Genomic DNA, 22,057 nt, shown 5'->3' with positions numbered 1-22,057 from the left:
GCCTCCCCTGCCTGCCCCCTTCACCCCTTTTCCCCTCTCTACTTGTCTCCCCAGCCCCCTGGGGCCCATGATCCCAGGCGCAGTGGGACCTGGCTCTGCTTCCTGCATCTGAGCAGGACACAAGGGTCTGAGCCATCTCAGCCCAGACCCCAGGGACCGAGGGGCGCTAACCCCAGTCTGGATGCCCCCAGCCCTATTCGCTTTTGAACTAAATGCTTCGCCTCACACAGCCAGAGGCATCCATGAGGGCCTCTGGTGCTGAGAATTCCAGATGGAGACATTTTCGGCAGTAAAGGCACTCCTGGATCTGAGGCTGTGGCTGGACGAGCACTGGCCTCACAACGTCCTCCTCCACTGACTTCACGTGAGCAACACCAAGAAACACAAAGCTTTGCACCCAGATGCCTGGTTCCCAGCCGAGACCTGCCAGGCCAGAACGTCAAAGGTTGGGGTCTGGGCCTCCATATATCTCACAGGCCCCCTACCCAAGTGCTGCCCAGAAAGCCGAGCTTCCGGAGGGCCGGGGGTGTGCCTGGCACCATGCCTAGAAGTGGTGCCACACCCAGCCCTGTCCACGCCTGGAACGACCTATTTCTGTCCAGCTGGGCACATGACAGCCCCCAAGTCCTTGGTCCTATGAAAGCAGCCAGTGAAACAGGCATTTATAAACTTGCGTCATCCCAAATCAACAAGCAAGTATATTTTGAACCCTCCCAGGCTGTTGTGGGATCAAAGAAAAAACACCCCATGCTTCTCTCCTCGGCACACAGGCCCTGGGACTTGAATCAGAAAAATCCCAGCATCTTTAATGCCTTCCAGGAAAGGCTAGGGTTCTCATGTTGAAGTCATCAGCAACACTGAGATGGGCAGAAATAGTGGACACAGTGAAAATCCCCAAAATGTCACTGGTGACATCCAGCTCTGAGCTGTGGATGGCAGGGATGTTACAACAAAGATTACTATGTGTCTAGAATGTTCTGGAAGGCATCCTGACCACGAGGCCCTGCAGGACTTGACCCCACTGGTCCTCACCATTGAGCTCCAGCCAGGCTGAGCTGCCTGCTCCCCAAACACGCCCACGAGGTTCAGACTCAGGACTTTGGCCCTGGCCAAACCCTCTTTTTGGAGCACTAGTCCCCTGGATCCCCAAGGGACCAGCCCAGGTCTCAACTCCAGTGTATCCTGCTAGACCCCTGGCCTAAGGTGGTCACAGCCACATCCCCGCTCTGTCCTCTCAGTGCTCATCAACAGCTAAAACCCTTGTACATTTGCAGTGGTTACCATCCATCTCCCCCACACTGGATTTTAGGCTCTGGGAAAGCAGGGACTATTTCCGTCTCATTCATCATAAGGGCACAGAGTAAGCCCCTCATCTTGCTGAACAAACCGAAGAGTTCACAGGCTAAGCAAACCAGGGCCCTGCCAATAGGAACATTGCTCCTGTGACGTGGAAGGTCCCATCAGGAGGAGAACGTGGGAAGGCAGCCTCCACACGGAGCCCAGATGCATCATTGTCTTTCCCCAGGGAGGGCGTTAAGCCTTCCTCAGGGCTCTCCTCTTACAGGCAGGTGGAGGGCTCTGTCTCAGAACAGAACAGGCAGGGAGAAGGCACATCATCACAGCATGGCCTTGGTACTCTCAGAAACACTGTCATCAGTCACAAAGGAGGGAACCAGACAGATGTCTCAGAGACCTCTGAGCCTCTCTGAGCTATGAGACCTCGACATCATGTCCACCCCTTGACTTTAAACAGCTGGGAATTCCAGGGAAGGCCTGGGCCATGTGTTTTTGATTTGGTGGAAACTCCCCAATGCTGAGGCTTGGGTATGGCTGGAGATTTCCTGAGAGATCTCTAGGACAGGCCAGGTCCAGAAGGTTAGTCTATGAGCCCAAAAGGACCATTTGCCCAAAGACAGACAGAGGAGAAAAAGGCGTCCTCTAAGCTCATATCCAACCTGCACGAGGCCAAGGCTTGCATACACCAGCTAGATTTCTTCCCCTTCTTTGCTTTCACAACCGGGCATAGTTGTGCAGTGCACAACCTACCCAACAGTACACAGCAGTCCTGATACTGAACACCTGAGCAAGTAGACCGTAAAGGATCTGGTAGGAAGAGGAAGGTGTCCCAGGGAACCAGGCCCCAGGCAGACTCTGGCCTGTGGCTGGAGAAGCCACTTACCTCAAAGCTTGTGGTCTGAGCCAGGCACAGCTTCCTCACTGATGCAGCCACCATGGCCACCGTAGCCTGGGACGGTGTCTCCTCCCATTCGTACAACAGGCTGCTTGGGGTTAAGTCTCCATCGTCTGGATCTGAGATGGGAAGTGCTGGCCAGGGATGACCACGTGGGGGAAATGCCATGTGAGTAGAGGGACCCCTGGGAGCCACCCCCTCACCCTGCCAATGCTTCCTTCAGCATGTTTCTGGCAACAGGTGAGGGGAACATGCATAAGGAAAATCATGGCAGTGTTACTGCTAACAGCAAAAGACGGGAAACAGCCTACGTACCCATCAGTAAGGGATGGCCAAATAAGCTGACTCCAAAGCCCTCTTGGGATTGACAGAGAAAACATAAAAACTTCATCCATACAATGGAAGATTATTCAGCAAGAAAAAGAAATCAAGTTGTGACACATGCTACAACAATGCAGGAACCTTGAAAATATTACGGGAAGTGAAAGAAGCCAGTCATAAGAGGCCCCATACTGGGAACTTCCCTGGCGATCCAACTGTTAAGGCTTGGCGCTTCCACTGCAGGGGCCACAGGTTTGATCCCTGGTCAGGGAACTAAGATCCTGCGTACCACACAGTGTGGCCAAAAAAAGGAAAAAAAAAAGTCACATACTGTATGATTCTATTTACATGAAATGTCCAGAATGGACTAATGTAGAGAGTAGATTCATGGTTGCCAGGAGCTGGGGGAACAGGAGGTGACAGCAAATGGGTGCAAGGTTTCTTTTGGGGTGATGAAAACGTAGTTAAAGTTGATCATGATGATAGATGCATAACTCTGACTCTACTAGAAGCCATTGAATTGTTCACTTTACTTTTTTTTCTTTTTCTGGCCACACCACGCGGCTAGGGGGATCTTAGTTCCCCAACCAGGGATCAAACCCAGGACCCCAGCAGTGCAAGCACCGGGTTGTAACCACTGGACCGCCAGGGAATTCCCTGAATTGTTCACTTTAAATGGATGAGTTGCACAGTATGTGAATTACATCTCAACTACAGCTGTTTTAAAAAATGTATGTATGAAAAGCTCATTCCACTCAACGGGGAACCAGCGGGTCCTGACACTAGATGTCCCAGTCACTGCCAGTGTCTGTGCCTGAGGGAGGGCTCAGGGGGCAGGTCAGCCTGGGACCTCAGCCTGGGCTCCGTGGAGCCAGAGGGAATGCTGGGAAGACCCGGGGCTTCAGTCCCCACCTGCTGGGTTCTCCCCAGGGTGGTGCAGGCAAGGAGTCTGTCCTCCGAGGCAAACGTGATTCAACCCACCAGGGCTACAGAAAAGACCCCGGGGGTCCAAGTCCCAGCTCTGTCTCTCATTAGCTCTGTGACTCCAAACAAGTCATTTTACTTCTTGGAAACATTTTCCTTAAATGAAAAATACAACTAATAATAACAGTAACTTCCTAATGGGGTCATGATGAGAATTAAATCAAATAATCCACATAAAGCACTCAGCACAGATACTGGCCCACAGTAAATCCTTCCAAACTGTCAGCAATAAGAACTAACTACCCTTATTCCATTATTCAGGGAAATAGCCATTTTTCCATCATGGAAAACAAGAACAAAAACAAACAACTCTTTTCCTCACATGCATGCCTTGCTTGTTTCTTTCTGTGCGAAATCATAGAAGGGACCCAAGCTCCAGGGGATGCTACACGTTGGCAGGAACTTTCCAGAAAATCAGGAAACCTGAGTCAGTTTGCCCCCAAAATGGTCAGGTTGAAGGGTCATCAGATGTAAGGTGGATTCTCCCACAAAAGCTGGGAACCAGAAGATTCCATCTCCACTGAGGACCACCCAGGGAGGAGGCCAAGACCAAGCCTGAGCCATGTGAGCCGAGAGAAACTTCCAGAGAAATTTCTAGAAAGAGAGGCTCACGCTCCTGACAATGGCCACTTTCAGAAACAGTTCAAGAGTGTCCAGACAGGGACAGAGGGGTGGAGCCTAGTCTTGCTTGAGCCCCTCTGGCCAGAGGAGGCTGAGAGGCTCACCTAAGGGTCCCTGTGCCCACCCTCATTCACCTGCGACAGCCGGGTCCTGGGGCATCTCAGACAGCAGGGTGAGCGAGGAAAGGGTCCGCATCTGCACAGCACTCGCCTCCCCAGAGAGGGGCCCCACGGTGTCCAGCTCCATGCAGGACGCCTCCCCCAGCACTCCGGCCTGGAAACTCTGGACGCAGGTCAGGCGGAAGGCCTCCTGGACCGTGGGGGGAAGAGGCGGAGGCTCAGGCCAGGCCTTGGCAGTGAGAGAACCCCCCCTGGGGCCCCTGAAACCGGCAGCAACGGCCAAGGCTTGGGGGAGCCCACTGGGGGCTACCTTGGAGCTTCAGGACCCCCCTCCCCATAGAGAGAGGTGGAAGGCCAAAAAAAGCAAGAACGTGCAGTAAGCAGTAACCCCAAGGAGAGGAACGATAAAGCCTCAGCTGGAAAATGAATAACACCACCAGAGTCTGCAGTCCTGCATCAGCCTCTAGATGCTGAGGCTTTGTATAATCAGCAGTGATCATCCCTTATCCTTATACAGTTGCTTACTATTTACACAACGCTTTCACCTGCAGGGAGCTACGGACCCAAGAGGAGGAGAGGGGAAGAGGAGGGGAGGAGAAGAGGGGGTAGGGTGAGGGGTGGAAGGAGAGGAGGTGAGAGAAGAAGTGGGGGGAAGGGAAAGGACAGAAGCAGCGGGAGGGGAGCAGGGTGGTGGGCAGAGGGGCTGAGAGATGGAGGGGGAAGGGGAGCAGAGAATAAAGAGAAAAGGGAGGGGGCTATGGAGGGAGGAGGGGAAAGAAGGCGGCAGGGCAAAGAGGATGGGAGGGTCGCGGGCACGGTACTCACCTCCGCCGCGGGCAGGGCCTGGGAGCGCAGGGAGGCGCGCACCCTGCGCAGAGAGCATCGCGCCAGGTCCTTGGTCTTGTGCAGCCTGGTTCCGCGTTGCTGGTACACGGTAGGACACCTGCCCAGGATATCCACCTGGGCGAGCGGGGCCCAGTCAGTCCCCTGCTCCCCCCTCCCTCGACCACCTACCCCCTCCAGGCTCGAACCTCACCTCCTCGACGGTCTGGGGGCTGCGGGTGCCCGGGCGACCCTGCAGGAGGCTCAGCACAGCGCGCTTCACGTTCAGCGCCCAGCGCGGCTCGGAGTGTCCAGGACACAGGCGTGCCACGCGCCCTGCGTGCAGGACGAAGCGCAGCGGCACGTGGCCCAGAGTGGCACTGCGCGGGGGCCGGGCGTCAGGGGGACCCCTCCAAGGTCCCCGGCCACCTCTTCCGGGTCAGGGCCAGAACATCCCTGACCCTATTGTGTGCCACCCCATGGATCAGTCCCATGGGAAGCACCCAGGTATCCCCATATCCCCCGCAAATGGTCTCGCTTCCCTCCTCAGCTCAGCTCTCCAGCTACTTCTCAAACTACACAGGAGGCAGCCAACTCTTTGCTCCAAGCTGCTCCCAACCTTGTGGCCACTTGAACGAAATGTACCTGTGTCAACCCAGCTTGAATAACCAAAAAGCTGAGCTTCCAAGGGCATCCTGCATTGCAAAGCTTCTCATTTTCCCAGCTCACCAGGGAGGAAGCATCCCCCACTCACGCTGTATATGAGGGAGCTTAAGGCTCAGAGTGGTAAGGTGACTTGCTCAGGGCCACAGCTGGGATTCTAACCCGGGCAGGATAGCTCCAGAGTCACAGGTCTCAGGAACCCTGAGCTGGAAGTGTCTGAGACTCCAGTACTGTACAGAGGAGAAAATGGGGTGGAGGGAGCTCCTGGAGGGGATCACACAGCCAGTCTGCGGAGGAGCTGGGACCAGAGCTCAGTCCAATAATCTCTTCCCGCCACCCCTCGCCTGACGACAAGGAGCCTGTGTCTGGTATGGCCTGGTGAGGGAGGGGATGGGGCAGGTCGGGGGTGAGGGCTGGGGGAGTGCCCACCTTTGTGGACAGTGGATGGAGGTGGAAGAGAGAGGTGCCCCACGATAAAGGGGAAACTGCTCAAACCCCAAACCTCACCAGCTAGCCAGCAAGCAGAATCTTGAGGGATAAAAGTGGCCCTATTGAATCTCCCAGGGGAGGTTACCACCCCCTCTCCAGCTCCCAGTGGAGTCTGGGGCCCCCAACCCTATCCCCACTGGAGGCAGCCCCCAGGGCCTCAGGCTAGAGAAATGCTAATGGCGCCCGCCCCTTCCAGAATAGCTAGTGTCAGTCTGGTCTCTCAGGAGATGACAGCCCTACCCACTCGCATTTCTGATGAGGCGCCCAGGGACAATAGCCCAGGCTGTCCCCTCCTAGAAGACCACCCTAAGCTTTTCAGTAGGGCTCCATCTGACCCCTCAGCAGCATCCCCCATCCCTGTATGCCCACACAAAGGCTTTATGTTTTTAACAAATGAATTTGCAATAAAAAAGGAAGAGGAATCTGTGGAGATGGCTTGTCCTCAGGCTGGTGGCTAGACTGAGCTTTGAGGCCACTAAAGCCGCTGCCGGGAGCCCTGGGAAACACAGCCGAGGGAGAATTCCAGGCTTGGCTGAGTCACAAAGGGGAGCTTGGCTTGGGAAGGGGGAAGCTATGGGTCTCCAGGAAAACCCCCATCTTAGCGGGGGTGGGGAAGAAGGGCAGACCTCAACGGGTGCCCAGTGTCTTCCAGAATGTTCTTAAGGATGAAGGCCAGAGGGTGCTGGGCAGACACAAAATCTGGACATGCCGGGCGTGACAGCCAGGAACATATGGGGCGAGTTCCTTCCACCAGATAAGGGAAGGCCACCTGAGGCATGTGGACTCCTTCAAGGCTCCCACATCACAATGGTCCTCATCAATGGTCTGGTCTGGGAGTTTACGTAGTCAAAACAAAGGTGGAACCCTCTTTGAACTTCAGTCCAAGACAGCCTCTTTCTGCTGTAGCAGGGTCACCCGAATCGGGTTCTTCCAAAATAATTTGGTGCACCCAGTGCCCGGCGGCCGTTGGAAGAGGGAGCAGGGCTCACATATCCAGCCCCGTCGGGAGCAAGGCCCAGCGTCTTACCTCAAACTCTCTGACTCCTTCAGAACTTCCACCTTGGACCCCAGGATGGATGTCACCTGGAAGTGTTGGAGCTGAAGCAGAAAGCACGGAGAGCTGGTGAGCTCTCCTGGGGAATTCCAGGACCGCACCAGCACTGGCACCACCTAAAGTAGTTCTGGGACCCAGCATGACCCACGTGGAGGGTTCGGCAGAGATCCATCCCTTGAGCGGAAGAGTCTAGTGTCGGGGTGGTAGATGCTGACTGTCTCTAGGGACAAATAATTCAAATAGCCAGGCACCTCTGCTCCCCACCCAATGTACAGAAAGTTCTCATTAGCTTCTCGTTTTGCCCCAAAAGGCCCTGGAACTTTGAGTGAGAGATTCATATGGCTCCACGGTATAAACAAAACTAAGTTAGGATTGCAAAGCAAACCAAAAAAAAAAGCTTTGTCATCTTGAATAAAAAACTTGGATGTCCCAGTACCACCATGGTTGTGTGTGTGTGTTTGGGGGGGTGAGTGTGTGTGTGTGTGTGTACTTATTGCAAAAGATGGGCTCTCTAAAGATGAATAAAATCACCCCTAAAACCCGCATCCCTAACCTGACTGGTTTCATTTTTTTCTAAAATTAGAGTATTTTTAGAGCAGTTTTAGGTTCATAGCAATATTGCGGGGAAGGTCCAGAGACTTCCCGTATACTCCCCGCCCCCAGATATGCACAGCCTCCCCATTATCAACATCCCCACCAGCGTGGAGCATTTGTTACAACTGATGAACTTACACTGGCACATCATTATCACCCAGAGTCCGTAGTATACATATGGGTTCCTTGGTGTCATACACTCTATGGGTTTGGACAAATGTATGATGACACGTATCCACCGTTATAGTATCACATGGTTTCACTGCCCCGTGATTTCACTTTTTCAAAGTAACTAGTCCTCATTCATCTTGTCTAAAACCTAATTCCCCTGTCTCCTCGACACCAGCTCCCATCCCCCGACAGAGGGTCTGTCACCTCCCCAGTAACCCAGGCTTGAAATCTTAGGGTGAAATACAGTTCCACTTGACACTGAGATGTGGTCCTGGACAATGAATCCCTCGGCCACATTACCAATACCGCTTATGTCTGACCACTTGCTTGAAAGCTATCCATAATAACTGTATTTTTAAAGCATATGTTTTAAAAGTTAAGTAGAGATTTTTTTTAAAAACCTACTGAACTGCACACTTTAAAAGGGTAAACTGGGATTTCCCTGGTGGTGCAGTGGTTAAGACTCCATGCTCCCAATGCAGGGAGCCCGGGTTCTAACCCTGATCCAGGAACTAGATCCCACATGCATGCCGCTACTAAGAGTCCGCATGCCACAACTAAGGAGCCCACATGCCGCAACTAAAGAGTCCATGTGCCACAACTAAGGAGACAGCAAACCACAACTAAGGAGCCCTCAAGCCGCAACTAAGGAGCTCACCTGCCACAACTAAGGAGTCCATGTGCTGCAACTAAGAAGCCCATGTGCTACAACTAAGAAGTCGGAGAGCTGCAAATAAGGAGCCTGTGAGCCACAACTAAAGAGCTTGCCTGCCACAACTAAGACCCGACGCAACCAAATAAATACATAAATACATAAATAAATAAATATGAAAAAAAGGTAAACTTTATAGCGTTTTTACAATTAAAAAAAAAAACTAATTTTTTAAAAGGGAATGAAGTTCTGGAGACTCCCCTGGAAGTCCAGCGGTCAAGACTCCACGCTCCCAATGCAGGGGCATGGGTTCGATCCCTGGTCGGGGAACTAAGATCCTACATACCGTGTGGCGTGGCCAAAAAATTTAAAAAAATAAAAATATACACATTGAATTAAAATACAACACCAACATATTTTAAAAATAAAGGTGGGGGCGACTTCCCTGGTGGTCCAGTGGGTAAGACTCCACACTCCCAATTCAGGGGGCCAAGGTTCGATCCCTGGTCGGGAAACTAGATCCCACATGCGTGCTGCAACTAAGAGTTCACATGCCACAACAAAGAAGCCCGCATGCTGCAACAAAGACCCGGCACAGCCAAAATAAATAAATAAATATTTAAAAAGAAACAAAGCTGTAAAGTATCATATTAAAAAAAAAAAAAGAGGGGGTAATGACGTTCTGCTACATGCTACAATGTGGATGAACCTTAAAGACCTTATAAAAGGTGAAAGAAGCCAGACACAAAAGGTCACAGGTTGATCATGAGTTGTTTGTGATAAGTGACTGCACTTACATGAGACACCTGGAATCGGCAAATTCACAGGGACAGAAAGTAAAATAGAGGTTACCAGGGGCTGTGAGAAGGAGAAAAGGGAAGTTAGTGTTTAAGGGGTACAGTGCTTCTGTTTAGGATGATGAAATGTTCTGGATATGGAGAGTGGTGATGGTTGCACAACATTAGGAATATACTTATTGCTACTGAATTGTACACTTGAAATGGTTAAAATGGTAAATTTTATGTTATGTACATTTTACCACAATAAAAAAAAATTTTTTTTATCAAAATAAAAAGAAGCCAGGCACAAAAGAGAACATCCTGTATGATTCCATTAAAGAGAAGTTCAGGGACTTGCCTGGTGGTCCAGTGAGTAGGACTCTGAGCTCCCAACGCAGGGGGCCAAGGTTCAATCCCTGGTCGGGGAACTGGATCACACATGCCACAACTAAGAAGCCTGCATGCTGCAACTAAGAGTCCACATGCCGTAACTAAGAAGCCCGCATGCCGCAATTAAGACCCGGCTGCAGCCTAAATAAATAAATAAATATTTAAAGAGAAGTTCAAAGACAGGCAAAACTAATCTATGGTGCTAGAACTCAGGAGAGCCTTTGGCAGAGGTGACTGGAAGAGATAATGAGGGCGGTTATGGGGGTTTCTTGATCTGGGGGTGGCTACAGGGGAGTGTTTAATCAGTGAAATTCATTGTTCTCAATACTTATTTTCACCCTTTTCCCTCAAAAATATATTTAATTGATTGCGTCCTGAGTGGCTGTAAATTTTCCATTTATGCCACAAATAGATTTTTTTGTTTTTTGTTTTGGCTGCGCCACGTGGCTTGTGGGATCTTAATACCCCAACCAGGGATTGGAGCCGTGCTCCCTGCAGTGGAAGCGCGGAGTCCTAACCACTGGACTACCAGGGAAGTCTCTGTGCCACAAATCTTTGAAATGAGCCAATTCTTTCTACCCTTGCCAACATTAGACATTATCAATTTTATTAATGCTAAAAACAAAGCAAACAAGCAAATAAAACAACAGTACACAATTTGCCTTGTGAAAACTGGCCCTGCAGAAAAAACAACTACTAGTGTTTTGATAGACATTAAAGGACAGCAAAGACTAGTAAAGTGGCAGCTCTGCCCAGGACTAACATTTTGGATAGTTTAAGAATTCAGAGGCAGCTCAGAGCCACCCAATAAAAGACCCCATCCGGAGGTCTACATGAAACATAACAAAAGAGTTTGGGTTTTGTTTTTTGTTTGTTTGTTTGTTTGCCGCGCGCCACCCAGCTTGCAGGATCTTAGTTCCCCAACCAGCCCTGGCAATGAAAGCACCAAGTCCTAACCACTGGACAGCCAGGGTATCCCCCAAAGCAGTTTTGAGAAACTCTTGTCAGCAAGTGCTCCAGCCAGTTCAAAAACGCTTCCCAAGTAGGACATAAGACTTTAGTGAAAACTAAGAGACCATTTAGGCAGGGTGGGACACATGAGAGTCATCAGAAAGGGCACAGAGAAGAGTGGGCAGGCATTTCCATTTGCAAGAACATGGAGGAGCTTCAGGAAAATCTTGATGAAAAAGAAACCTACAACCACCAAGAGAATCTAGCTCATAATTCCACCTTGACTGAAGCCAGTACTAACACCACCACTGCCCAGTATAGGCATACCTTGTTTTATTGTGCTTCCCAGATATTGCGTTTTTTATTGTACAAACTGAAGGTTGCACCAAGCAAATCTATCAACACAATTTTTCCAAGAACATTTGCTCATTTTGCCTGTGTCACGTTTTAGTAATTTTTAAAAGATTTCAAACTTTTTCATTATTATTTTGTTAGCATGAGCTGTGTAAGTGATCTTTAATGTTACTATTAGATAGTACAACTCACTGAAGGCTCAGATGATAATTAGCATTTTTTAGCAATAAAATACTTTTTATTTAAGGCATGTACTTTCTTTAGACATCATGCTATTGCATACTTAACAGATGACAGTATAGTGTGAACATAGCTTTGATATGCACTGGGAAATCAAACAATTTGTGTAACTTGCCTTATTTCAATATTTGCTTCATTTCAGTGGCCTGGAACCGAACCTGTAATATCTCCAAGGTGTGCCTATACAAAGGAACCCAGGGGTGGCCTGCAGGCCCCAACCAGGTCTTCGGTGTCCACCCTAGTCTGCTCCTTTGTCTACAAGACCTTAACTTGCTTTGACTTTGCTCACCCCTGGGACTTGCAGCTTCCCCATTTGTGGCCCTCAGTCCTCCCAAGGACACAGCGTGTCCCCATCCTGTGGCTCTACTTGCTCCAAGAAATACCCTTCACCCCTTCTTTAACCCCCGCTCCTCCCCGCACTGGACCTACCACGGTATCTCCTACAACCAAAATGGCACCATGTTCCCATGTTACTCTAGAGCCCTCACTCGCTGAATTTGAGATTCCTCAGAAAGCTCCTCTCCATTTATCAGACAAATGGGAAATTTCAGGGGCTGTGGCTTCCCCTTGGCCCTCCCCCATGTCAACATGACCTCCTGGTTACCCAAAGATACTCACCCGTAAAGCCATCTGGCAGGGGCCAAGCACATCAAGGGTGACCAAGCCTTGGAGACCAAGGCCACTCCCTTCCTCCTGGGCCCCCTGCAGGCTGGTGCTGGTGTTGGTGGAAAAGTGATAGGTGTATCTGGTGCCCAGGGGGAGGTGGGGATCAGCTGAACCTGGAAGGCAGAGGACACAGTGTCACCTTGACAATCCGAAACCTTTTGAGACTCAACTCCACCTGGACTACTTAGGCATCCTTACAGCCACCTCCCTCTCTCCTTTGGTCTATGAGCTGCCTGCTCCCAGCTCAGGGGAAGGCTGGGTGGCTGCAGACCCCAAGAGAGTGAAGGAGAAAATAAAGATAATAACAATAAGTGCTTAATAAATGTTACCCAGTGTTTCATGTTCTAGGCCCTCTTCTAAGAGCTTTATACACATCAGGGTTTTTCAGCCTCGGCAGTATTAATATTTTGGGCCGTATAATTCTGTTGTGCACTGTAGGATGTTTAGCAGCATCTCCAGCCTCTACCCACCAGATGCCAGTAGCACACCCCAGTTGTGACAAGCAAAAATGTCTCCAGAATTTGCAAAATGTCCCTGGGAGATACAATCATCCTTGTTGAGAACCACTGATCTATTTTATATTAACTTATGGAAGCCTCATAACAACTTTGAGGTGGGCACTCTTATTTTTTCCATTTTACAGAGTTGGAAACCAAGGCTCAGAGAGGTTAACTAACTTACCCAAGGTTGCACAGCTGAGATCCAAACCTTGGCAGTCTGATTCCTCACCTACTGCCTTGGTGGTTATCAGTGGGGGCAGGAAGTGGGTTGGAGAGATTATCCTGATCTTTACAGAAAACAGAGCTGTAGGGCTGGCCAGTCTGGAGGTATTGGAGGTAGTGGGGAGGTGAAGTAGGTGCTCTGGGGAAGATCAGATCTAGGGAGCAGAGTCTGTGATTGATTCATTCATTCTTTCTTTCTATTTATTTTTTTAATTGAAGTCTAGTTGATTTACAATGTGCCAATCTCTGCTGTACAGCAAAGTGACTCGGTTAAACATATACAGATTTTTATATATTCTTTTCCATTATGGTTTATCAGAGTCTATGATTCTTAAACCTTCTATTTAGACCAGCGGACCAATTGCAAAATACTATTAAACTATTAATTATGACACCTCACCCTTTTCCTGGGCTTGGAATTGAATTAACCTATTCATGTTAATTTCTTTGTGCTCAAATATAACCACATCTCACATTCCCAAAAGGCTTCTTTCCGAACAATTTGCCCCAAGTTTCTCTAATCTACTCTACCCCAAGATGCAAAAAGAATCACTTGGCTGAAGTCTTTTACTCCACCTGGAGACCACAAAGTATGAGGAAAAAGCCCAGGGGCCTTAGGGCTGGGATGGCTTAAGGCCATTTTAACCTGAGGGTGCTATTTGCTTCTCTAAATGCTGGTGACTTGGTGGCCTTTGCAGAACGGGTCTTGCTCCTCCCAAACGGCCTCCCTGGGAATGTAGCCAAGGCCCTCTGGGGTTGTCCCTAATCACACCTGGCAGTGGTCAGCTTCGCCTCCCCAACCACCTACCGGCCCTGTCTCAGGTTCAGGGTCACCAGAAGTGTGATAAGGTCTCCGGAGAGACTTGCTCACCTGAGCACGAAGTCATGCAGGAGGCCGCCTGCTCCACCAGCGAGTCTGGAATTTCTGAAATCACAAATTAGATGGAAGCAGGGCAAGGCCAGGAGGAGGCATGCGACAGCCCCACCCCATGGGCCGTTGACCTGCTCTTGAAAGAGCTCATTTAAGGGTCCGTGGGCCAAGGGGACAAAAAGAGATCATTCCAGCTCCTCTCTCTCTCATGGGGCTGGGAGTGACTCCCTGCCCCGTCCCCACCCTGCTCTTCCCCATCTTGGGCACTGGCATCACCGTCACCCCATTGCTAGAGCTGGTACCTGGTACTCGTGTGTGCTTCCCCTCTTTTCCCTTATCATCACCCCAAGTCCCATGTGTCAGCAAGTGCTGCCAATTCCATCAGGTCTCCCTCCTTCCCTCCCTCCATCTATCCCTCCCTCCCTCCATCTACCCATCCATCTCCCCTCTATTCATTCCTCCCTCCCTCCCTCCATCCTTCTCTCTCTCCATCTCCATCTCCATCACTTTAGGCAAAGCCACATCTTCTCTCACCTAGACAACTGCAGCAGCCTCCTAATTATCCCCCATGTCCACGGTTCATCCCCCACAGTTAGTCATGTTTTAAAAGTCTAAATCCAATCACATCACTCCCTGCTTAACAGCCCCTAAGTCTCCCGCCCTACCCACCCCAACCCATATGCACTCATAATAAAATCCTTCCCATGAGAGCTGGCCTCTGTCTGCCCCTCTGGCCACATCTCACCCCCACTCCTGACCTCCAGCCATGCTGGTTCTTCTCCAGCTCGAGGCCTTTGCACATGCTGTTCCTTCTGGCCTCAACACTCTTCCACCTGCTCTCACATCCTAGGCTCCTTCAGGCCTCAGCATAAACATCTCTCCCTGGCGACTTCCCTGATGGTCCAGTGGCTAAGACCTGCACTCCCAATGCAGGGGGCCCGGGTTTGATCCCTGGTCAGGGAACTAAATCCTGTATGCCGCAACTAAAGATCCCACATGCCTCAACTAAGACACAGCACAGCCAAATCAGTCAATCAATCAATCAATAAAACATCTCTCCCTCCTCACTTCTCAGTGTCTATCTCTGATACAGACCTGGTAGTCTACCTTAGCATCCTATTCTCTTCATAAGGCTTGTGAAACTTTAATGATTTCATTATTTTGGTCACCTTTGTCAAAACTGTATCCCCCAGCTCCTGATCCCCAGGACAGACTGGAATGATTAAGTGAATGAATACAACTAACACTTGCACAGCAGTTACCGTCCGCCAAGCACTGTTCCAAGCAATTTATACATTAAACGCCTTCAATCTCCTGAGAATCCCCTGAGGTAAGGGCAATTATTACTCCCATTTTACAGATAAAGACACTTGAGGCATAGAGACTGAGAGCACACAGTTAGGAGGGGAGCCAGCGTTTCAACCCAGGCACCCTGAGTCCACAGCCTTAACCACTACATTATCATGAAGTAATAAGTGAGTGAGTGAGTGAATAAAGGAACAGGTGAACCAACAAAGGCAAGACCGAGAGCAGTAAAGGATGGTTGTCTAGTTTGGCTCCCCAGCAGATCTCGTAATACCTCACTTAGCCACCATCTAAGCTGCAGAACAACCAGAGTATGAACAGAACGGCCAGGGACCTCCTCAGGCTGCTGAGGACACTCTGCAGGGGATCCTCAGGCCACCTGCCTGGGAAGGGTCAGCATCTCTCCATCTGCCTGTCCCAACCTCACCTGAAAGCCTCCCCATTTCCACCTACTGTCACTCCTCATTGGTCCTTCCTTCCAACCACACGCCTGGGCATTTCCTGGGCATCATCCATACCCTTCCAGAACAGCCTTAGCCAGGGGTCCATCTGCAGGCATTTTCATACAATGACTTTCCAATAGTACCATTTCTATCCTCAAAACCACCCCACTGTGCCTCAACTGGTAATCATTACACATGCCAGCCTGTTTAATCCCTTAAGAAAAATACACTTTCCCAGAATGGGGGGAAAGTGCATTTTATACCATTCCATTTAAACCCTTTGAGATAATAGAACATGTTAGGGTATTTGGCAGGGTTTTTTTTTTCCCCCGAATGTTTTGGCTCATCCAACAAAATGCTCTTTGCATTAAAGTAGAATATCAATGGATAAAATCACATTTCAAAGACATTTAAGTCAATCAGTCTCCCTTTCAACTTTCTTTCAACTCTGATCACTTGGACCCTGGGTGTCAGATTGAACATGTGTGTGCATAATCTTTAAACTCCCAGTTGTGCACAGACCCAGCATTCTGGCTTCTTTGCTCCACCGATAACCCCTACATCTGCTTTTCCGCCCTGCTATGCCGAGGGCAGTGATGCCTACAAGCCCAGGTCCACCACAAGCTCCCAGGAGTAAAGTGTGTTCTCAGAGCATTCTGCTTGAACCAAGCCTGTTTCCCTTCCATTTCTCAAGCACTTAAAAAGACATATCTAAAGTTTAAAAAAGACTTCAGAAAAACAAAGACCATTCAATGATCCTACTAAATAAATCAACCAAGGAGGGGAAAACAGTGAGCGCTGGGAGGTAATAAATCTTCCCATCACCTCTAGGGAGAGATCTGAAACGGACTGAAGTTGATGTCATCTCATTTCAGAAATGAAATCAAGTCTCATTTCAGCTTTCTCAGGTGTCAGTTGTGATCCCCGTTCATTTATATATCCAGCCAGCACAAGGTTCACTAAACACCAGCTGTGTGGAGGCAAATAGTGAAAATACAGTGAGTAAAACAGCTGTGATCGGACCTGCACTGTCTGGGACAGTAGCCACCAGCCACATGTGAAATGTGGCTGGTGTTATGAAGAAACCTTTAATTAAATTTAAATTAAAAACTGTGCTCAAGTCAGTTATTGGAAAACTTTTAAGTATGTTTGAAACAACTTAGTATACAAAAGTACTTTTTCAACTTGAAATTTTAAGAAATCTAAAAAGAGATCAAGTATTTGCAATGAAAATTTGGTATCCAAATTGAAATATGTTCTAAGTATAAAGTACACACTGGGTTTCAAGGAACAGGAAATATATCTTGTTAATACTTTTTATATCAATTACATTTTCTAATGATATTTTAGATGTATTGGGTTAAGTACAATAATTATTAAATTAATTTCACTTGCTTTTTTTTTTTTTTTACACTTTTTAAATGTGGCTGCTTGAAAATTTAAAATTACATATTGGCTTGCATTGTATTTTTAATGGATAGCACTGTCCTGTACCTTCCTGCAGTAAATAGACAACAAATTAAAGTTCATTCCACATTGTTACCCTGCATCGGAGTATTAGTATCCCTGCAGACAGCTAAGCATCCCTGCACCCAGGCTCAGAGAGTCTGGAAGTCAGCGTTTCCTCACTCAGGATTTCAGATCTGGTCTCAGTTTCCAGAGGATGTTGGTGAAAGTTGGGAGTGAGAGATGAGGAATCCACCTGTAATCTCTCCCTCCTTTTCCCCATGAAAGGCAAAACCAAGGGAGGCAACAGAAGGACAGGTAAACATACACTTGGCTATAAAAACACTGTCCCCAGTGCATCTGGGCTGCCGCCATGCCACCCCGGAAGGAATAAGGTTGCAGCAGCTTTACTTACTCCCTGAAGTCGCAGCCGTCAGCACCCAGAGCAGGACCAGACCAAGGAGCCCCATGGGCGCTGGCACCGCCGCTGGCCCGAGGGAGACACAGCCAGCCTCTCTCTCCAGAGCGGCTCAGAGCAGCCCCGAAAGGAACCTTCTTTCCCGAAGCGGAGGGCTCAGCTTCAATTCACACTCCCAGCACAGGAGTTGGGGATGGGAAGGGGCGGAGGTGGCTTCCAGGGTGAAGACCCAGCCAGTCAGGAGCCTCCAATAAAGAGCTTAGCACGGGGAGGGAGGGAGGGGCTTCTGACCAGTGAGGGGGAAAAATCCCTTTTCAGTCTTGGGGGAAAAAAAAAAGGTTTGCCTCTTCAAGCCTTGGAAATGAAGCTCTCAGGGCAGAAGGCAACGTAGCATGGTTTGCCTTTTTGTGTGTGTGGTCTAATAGATATAACATAAAATTTACCATTTTAAAGTGGCGATTTGTTGGCATTGAATACATTCACAGCACTGTGCAACCGTCACCACTATCGAGTTCTGAGGTCTGCTTTTGGGCTTGTCTTTCCCAGCACTTATGGTGGGCAAAGCAAAGAGAAGGGCCAGCCCAGCCTCGGAAACGGCTCTCAGCAGCTGAGGGGTGTTTCAATCCTTCAGGCCCAAGGCCTCCCTCCTGCACACATTAGGACCACCAGCAGAGAAGGGGCGCAAGTCCTCTGGGAGGCCGGGGGTCCTCTCACACGTGATCCCAAGCCCCACATCTACCTGCACGCTTTGGTGTTTAGGCTTCAAGCAGCCGAGTTCCTCAGCCATCACCTCCGTCAGCCCCTTCAGGCCTCGTGGACCAGCCCCTCCTCTTAGGCACCTGCTTCCCACAATAAGTGTGTTTTTTTATAAACCACTTTATTGAGATAATATATCACACAATTCTCCCATTTAAAGTACACAATTCTCCCATTTAAAGTACACAATTCAATGGTTTTTAGCATATTCGCAGACTTGTGCAACCAACACCAGAACCAATTTTAGAACATTTTCATCACCACAAGAGATAATCCCACCCCCCATAAGCAGTCATTCCTCATTCCTGTCACCCCAGTCCCTGGTCACCACTGCTCTGCTTTCTGTCTCCATGGATTTACCTCTTTGGGTCATTTCATAGAAATGGAATCATTCAATACGTGGCCTGCCGTGTCTGGCTTCTTTCAGTGAGACCATGCTTTCAAGGTTCAGCCATGCTGTAGTGTGTGTATTTCATTCCTTTTTATAGCTGAATATTGTGTCATCAAATGGATAAGCCACATTTGTTTGTTTGTTCATCCCTCAATTAACAGTTAAATGTAATTTTGTTAAAGTTAAATTAAGACCCACTTGACTGGTTGACACATCATGTCTTATGGAAATAATTAATTATGCTTGTCTTTTTTTTTTTTTTGGACATGCCACGTGGCTTGTGGGATCTTAGTTCCCTGACCAGGGATTGGAACCCAGGCCCTTAGCATTGAAAGCACTGAGTCCTAACCGCTGGACCACTGGGGAATTCCCTAATTAAGCTTTTAGACTTGGGCCATTTTCTTTTACATTTTGAAACCAGTAATTTCACCTTCCCTTCCTCCAGCTCAAACATCTTCACTGGCTGAGCGCAGAAACCCCCATAGAGTTGAAGATTCAAACGGCCCATCAGCTTACAGCTGCCTGGGGGCCCACGATGTGTTCTGGGGGGCTACTAAATGCTGTGAGGAAAAGCAGAAAATTACATCTGACAGGGCTGGCCTGGAGGAGCTAAAATTCTTGAAGGGAAATGAGATGCACATGCAAAAAAACAAGAAATGTACCAAGGAGAGCTCTGGTTAGAAAGGAATGGTTATTGTGTGGGGAGTCACTGGGAGCAATTTACAAAGGAGAAACTTCCCCGGGACTTCAAAGAATAGATAGTAATGTTACTAGAAAACTGTATACTTGCAACTAGGAGAGAAATAAGTCCTGGAGACCTAATACACAGTACAGTGATTATAGACAACAAAATGGTATTGTAAACATTGAACTTGCTAAGAAACTGGATTGAATTTTTCCCAACACTAGATGATAATTATATGATGCAAGAGAGGTGTTAGCTAATGCTACAATGGCAACTGTATTGCAAAATAAATGTATCAAACTAATATGTTCGAGGCCTTAAACTCACACAATGTCATATGTCAAATATATCTCAATTAAAAAAAAAAACCTGGGGGCTTCCCTGGTGGCGCAGTGGTTAAGAATCTGCCTGCCAACACAGGAGGCACAGGTTTGAGCCCTGGTCCGCGAAGATCCCACATGCCGCGGAGCAACTAAGCCCGTGCACCACAACTACTGAGCCTGCGCTCTAGAGCCTTCGAGCCACAGCTACTGAAGCCCTCGCACCTAGAGCCCGTGCTCCGCAACGAGAAGCCACCACAATGAGAAGCCCACGCACCACAACAAAGAGTAGCCCCTGCTCCTCGCAACTCGAGAAAGCCTGCGCACAGCAATGAAGACCGAACACAGCCAAAAATAAATAAATTTAAAACTGTACAGGTACAGGTACAGGACAAAGCACTCACTGAATATCAACTCATTCAGTCAAACCTCCCTGCCCGCCCACCCCCACAAACAACAATCTGCAAGGTTGAACTAGCAGCATCCCATTGTACAGACAAAGAAGAAGAGACACAGAGAGGTTAAGTCACTTGCCCAAAGTCACACAGCTTGTGAGGATTTTAAACCCAGTGCTGCTCCAGAGTCCCTGTTCTTTCGACTTGGGCAGCTTTGCTCAATGGTTATCACTTCCTCCATCTCTTCCTCCAGGAGACTGTGGTCTCTGCCCACAAGTCTGGATTCCTTCTCCTTTCACAGTCAGGAATCTGAAAGAAAACTGTGCAACCTTCCATGTGGTGTTTCCCAGTTAATACAGCGACATCACAGTCTAGGCCTGGAAAATCAGAACCATGGTGGGGGGGCGTCCCCCCAGGCCCTTCTGTTGACCATCGGGGTTTGCCATACCCAATCTACCGGAGTTGACTGGGGTAGGGCTCCGGGTATCTCTGGCTTCCTTTCCGTGTCTGTCATTACTGGACAAAAATCTGATGCCCTGATAGGATGGAGCTCCGGGACTCGAGGACTTGATTCACAATCAGATCCTCCTAGACAAGCCTTCCCACCTCTTTCTTCATCCTCCGACGAAAACTAGGTCCTGCTTCCTCCTTGAAAGAATTTGCAGGATTGGGTTAGCAGACAACTGGAGGCTGAGCTTCCACTTCTGAAATAAGGCTGAGGATAAACTAAGGTCCATCACACCCAAGTCAGAGTTTCCAAAAATAAGAAGACTTCTTTTTAAACCATCAAAAGACGCTTGATTTTGCAGAGCTGCCGTGAGAGATACCCCACGGCAGAGAAGACCTGACCAGTAGGGGGCGCAGTGAGCTCTTCTTACGTGGGTAGAGGATTTCGCAGAAGATTTTGTCCTCACAGCCATATTTTGTAAGACCTTATTCTTCAGAGCAGTTTTAGGTTCACGGCAAAAGTGACAGGAAGGCATAGAGGTTTCCCAAATACCCCGTGTTCTCGTGCACGCACAGCCTCCCCCATGGTCAGCATCCCCCATCAGAATGGTACTGTACATTTGTTACCACTGATGAACCTACACTGACACATCAACACCCCAAGTCCAGAGTTTACCTTAGGGTTCACCCTTGGTGTTGTACATTCTGTGGGTTTGGAGATATGTATGATGACATACATCCACCATTATAGTATCATACAGAGTATTTTCACTGCCCTAAAAATCCTGTTATCAGCCTCTGCATCCCTCCCTCCCCAAGTCCCTGGCAACCACTGATCTTTTTACTGCCTCTGTAGTTTTGCCTTTTCCAGAATGCCATATAATTGGAATCACACAGTACATAGCCTTCTCATATTGATGTCTTTCACGTAGCAATATGCATTTAGAGTTCCTCCATGTCTTTTCATGGCTTGATAGCTCACTTCCCTTTAGAGCTGAATAATATTTCATTGTCTGGATGTACCACAGTTTATTTCACCTATGGAGGGACATCTTGGTTGCTTCTAAATTTTGACAATTGTGGATAAAGCTGCTATAAACATCCATGTGGAGATTTTTGTGTGGACATAAGTTTTCAATTCATTTGGGTAAATACTAAGGAACACTACTGCTGGATCATATGGTGAGAGTATAATTAGTTTTGTAAGAAACCACTAAACCCTATTCTAAAGTAACTGTACCAGGAGTTGGCTGGTGGCCTAGTGTTTAGAATTCTGGGTTTTCAGTGCCGTGGCCTGGGTTCAATCCCTGGTCAGGGAACTGAGATCCCGAAAGCTGTGCGACTCGGCCACAAAAGACAAAAAACAAAGTAGTCTTACCATTTTGCATTCCTATCAACAATGTATGAGAATTCCTGTTGTTCTATATCCTCACCAGCATTTGATGTTGTCAGTTTCAGAGCCCAGCCACTTAAATAAATATGTAGTGGTATTCATTCTTGTTTTAGTTTTCATTTCCCTGATGACATATTATGTGGATCATTTTTTTTTTTTTTTTTTTTTTTGCAGTATACGGGCCCCTCACTGTTGTGGCCTCTCCCATTGCAGAGCACAGGCTCCAGATGCCCAGGCTCAGTGGCCATGGCTCACGGGCCCAGCCACTCCATGGCATGTGGAATCTTTCTGGACCAGGGCACGAACCCGCATCCCCTGCATTGGCAGGCGGACTCTCAACCACTGCGCCACCAGGGAAGTCCCCCTTTACTATCCTTTTAAAGTCCATGGGATCTGTAGAGATG

The 22,057-nt window shown here is 48.6% G+C and overlaps 1 protein-coding gene across 1 annotated transcript in view; it reads right to left on the bottom strand.

Moving 5' to 3' along the window:
* The window catches only part of LOC132476971 (uncharacterized), a 146,755-nt gene extending 128,702 nt beyond the window's left edge, over positions 1–18,053 (bottom strand). The window contains exons 1-9 of the mRNA XM_060079224.1: positions 17,981–18,053; positions 17,264–17,335; positions 13,655–13,708; positions 12,014–12,174; positions 7,238–7,308; positions 5,273–5,438; positions 5,053–5,196; positions 4,252–4,423; positions 2,180–2,310 (exon numbers count right to left, since the gene is read on the bottom strand). Of these exons, the coding sequence (XP_059935207.1) occupies positions 2,180–2,310; positions 4,252–4,423; positions 5,053–5,196; positions 5,273–5,438; positions 7,238–7,308; positions 12,014–12,174; positions 13,655–13,708; positions 17,264–17,335; positions 17,981–18,053 (1,044 nt within the window). The remainder of the gene's footprint in view (positions 1–2,179; positions 2,311–4,251; positions 4,424–5,052; positions 5,197–5,272; positions 5,439–7,237; positions 7,309–12,013; positions 12,175–13,654; positions 13,709–17,263; positions 17,336–17,980) is intronic.
* Positions 18,054–22,057: the final 4,004 nt, after the last annotated feature.

The sequence above is a fragment of the Mesoplodon densirostris genome, chromosome 16 (assembly GCF_025265405.1).
Source record: "Mesoplodon densirostris isolate mMesDen1 chromosome 16, mMesDen1 primary haplotype, whole genome shotgun sequence".
Lineage (NCBI taxonomy): Eukaryota > Metazoa > Chordata > Mammalia > Artiodactyla > Ziphiidae > Mesoplodon > Mesoplodon densirostris.
Note: the sequence above shows the minus strand (reverse complement) of the source record. Positions and strands in the feature narration are given on the sequence as shown.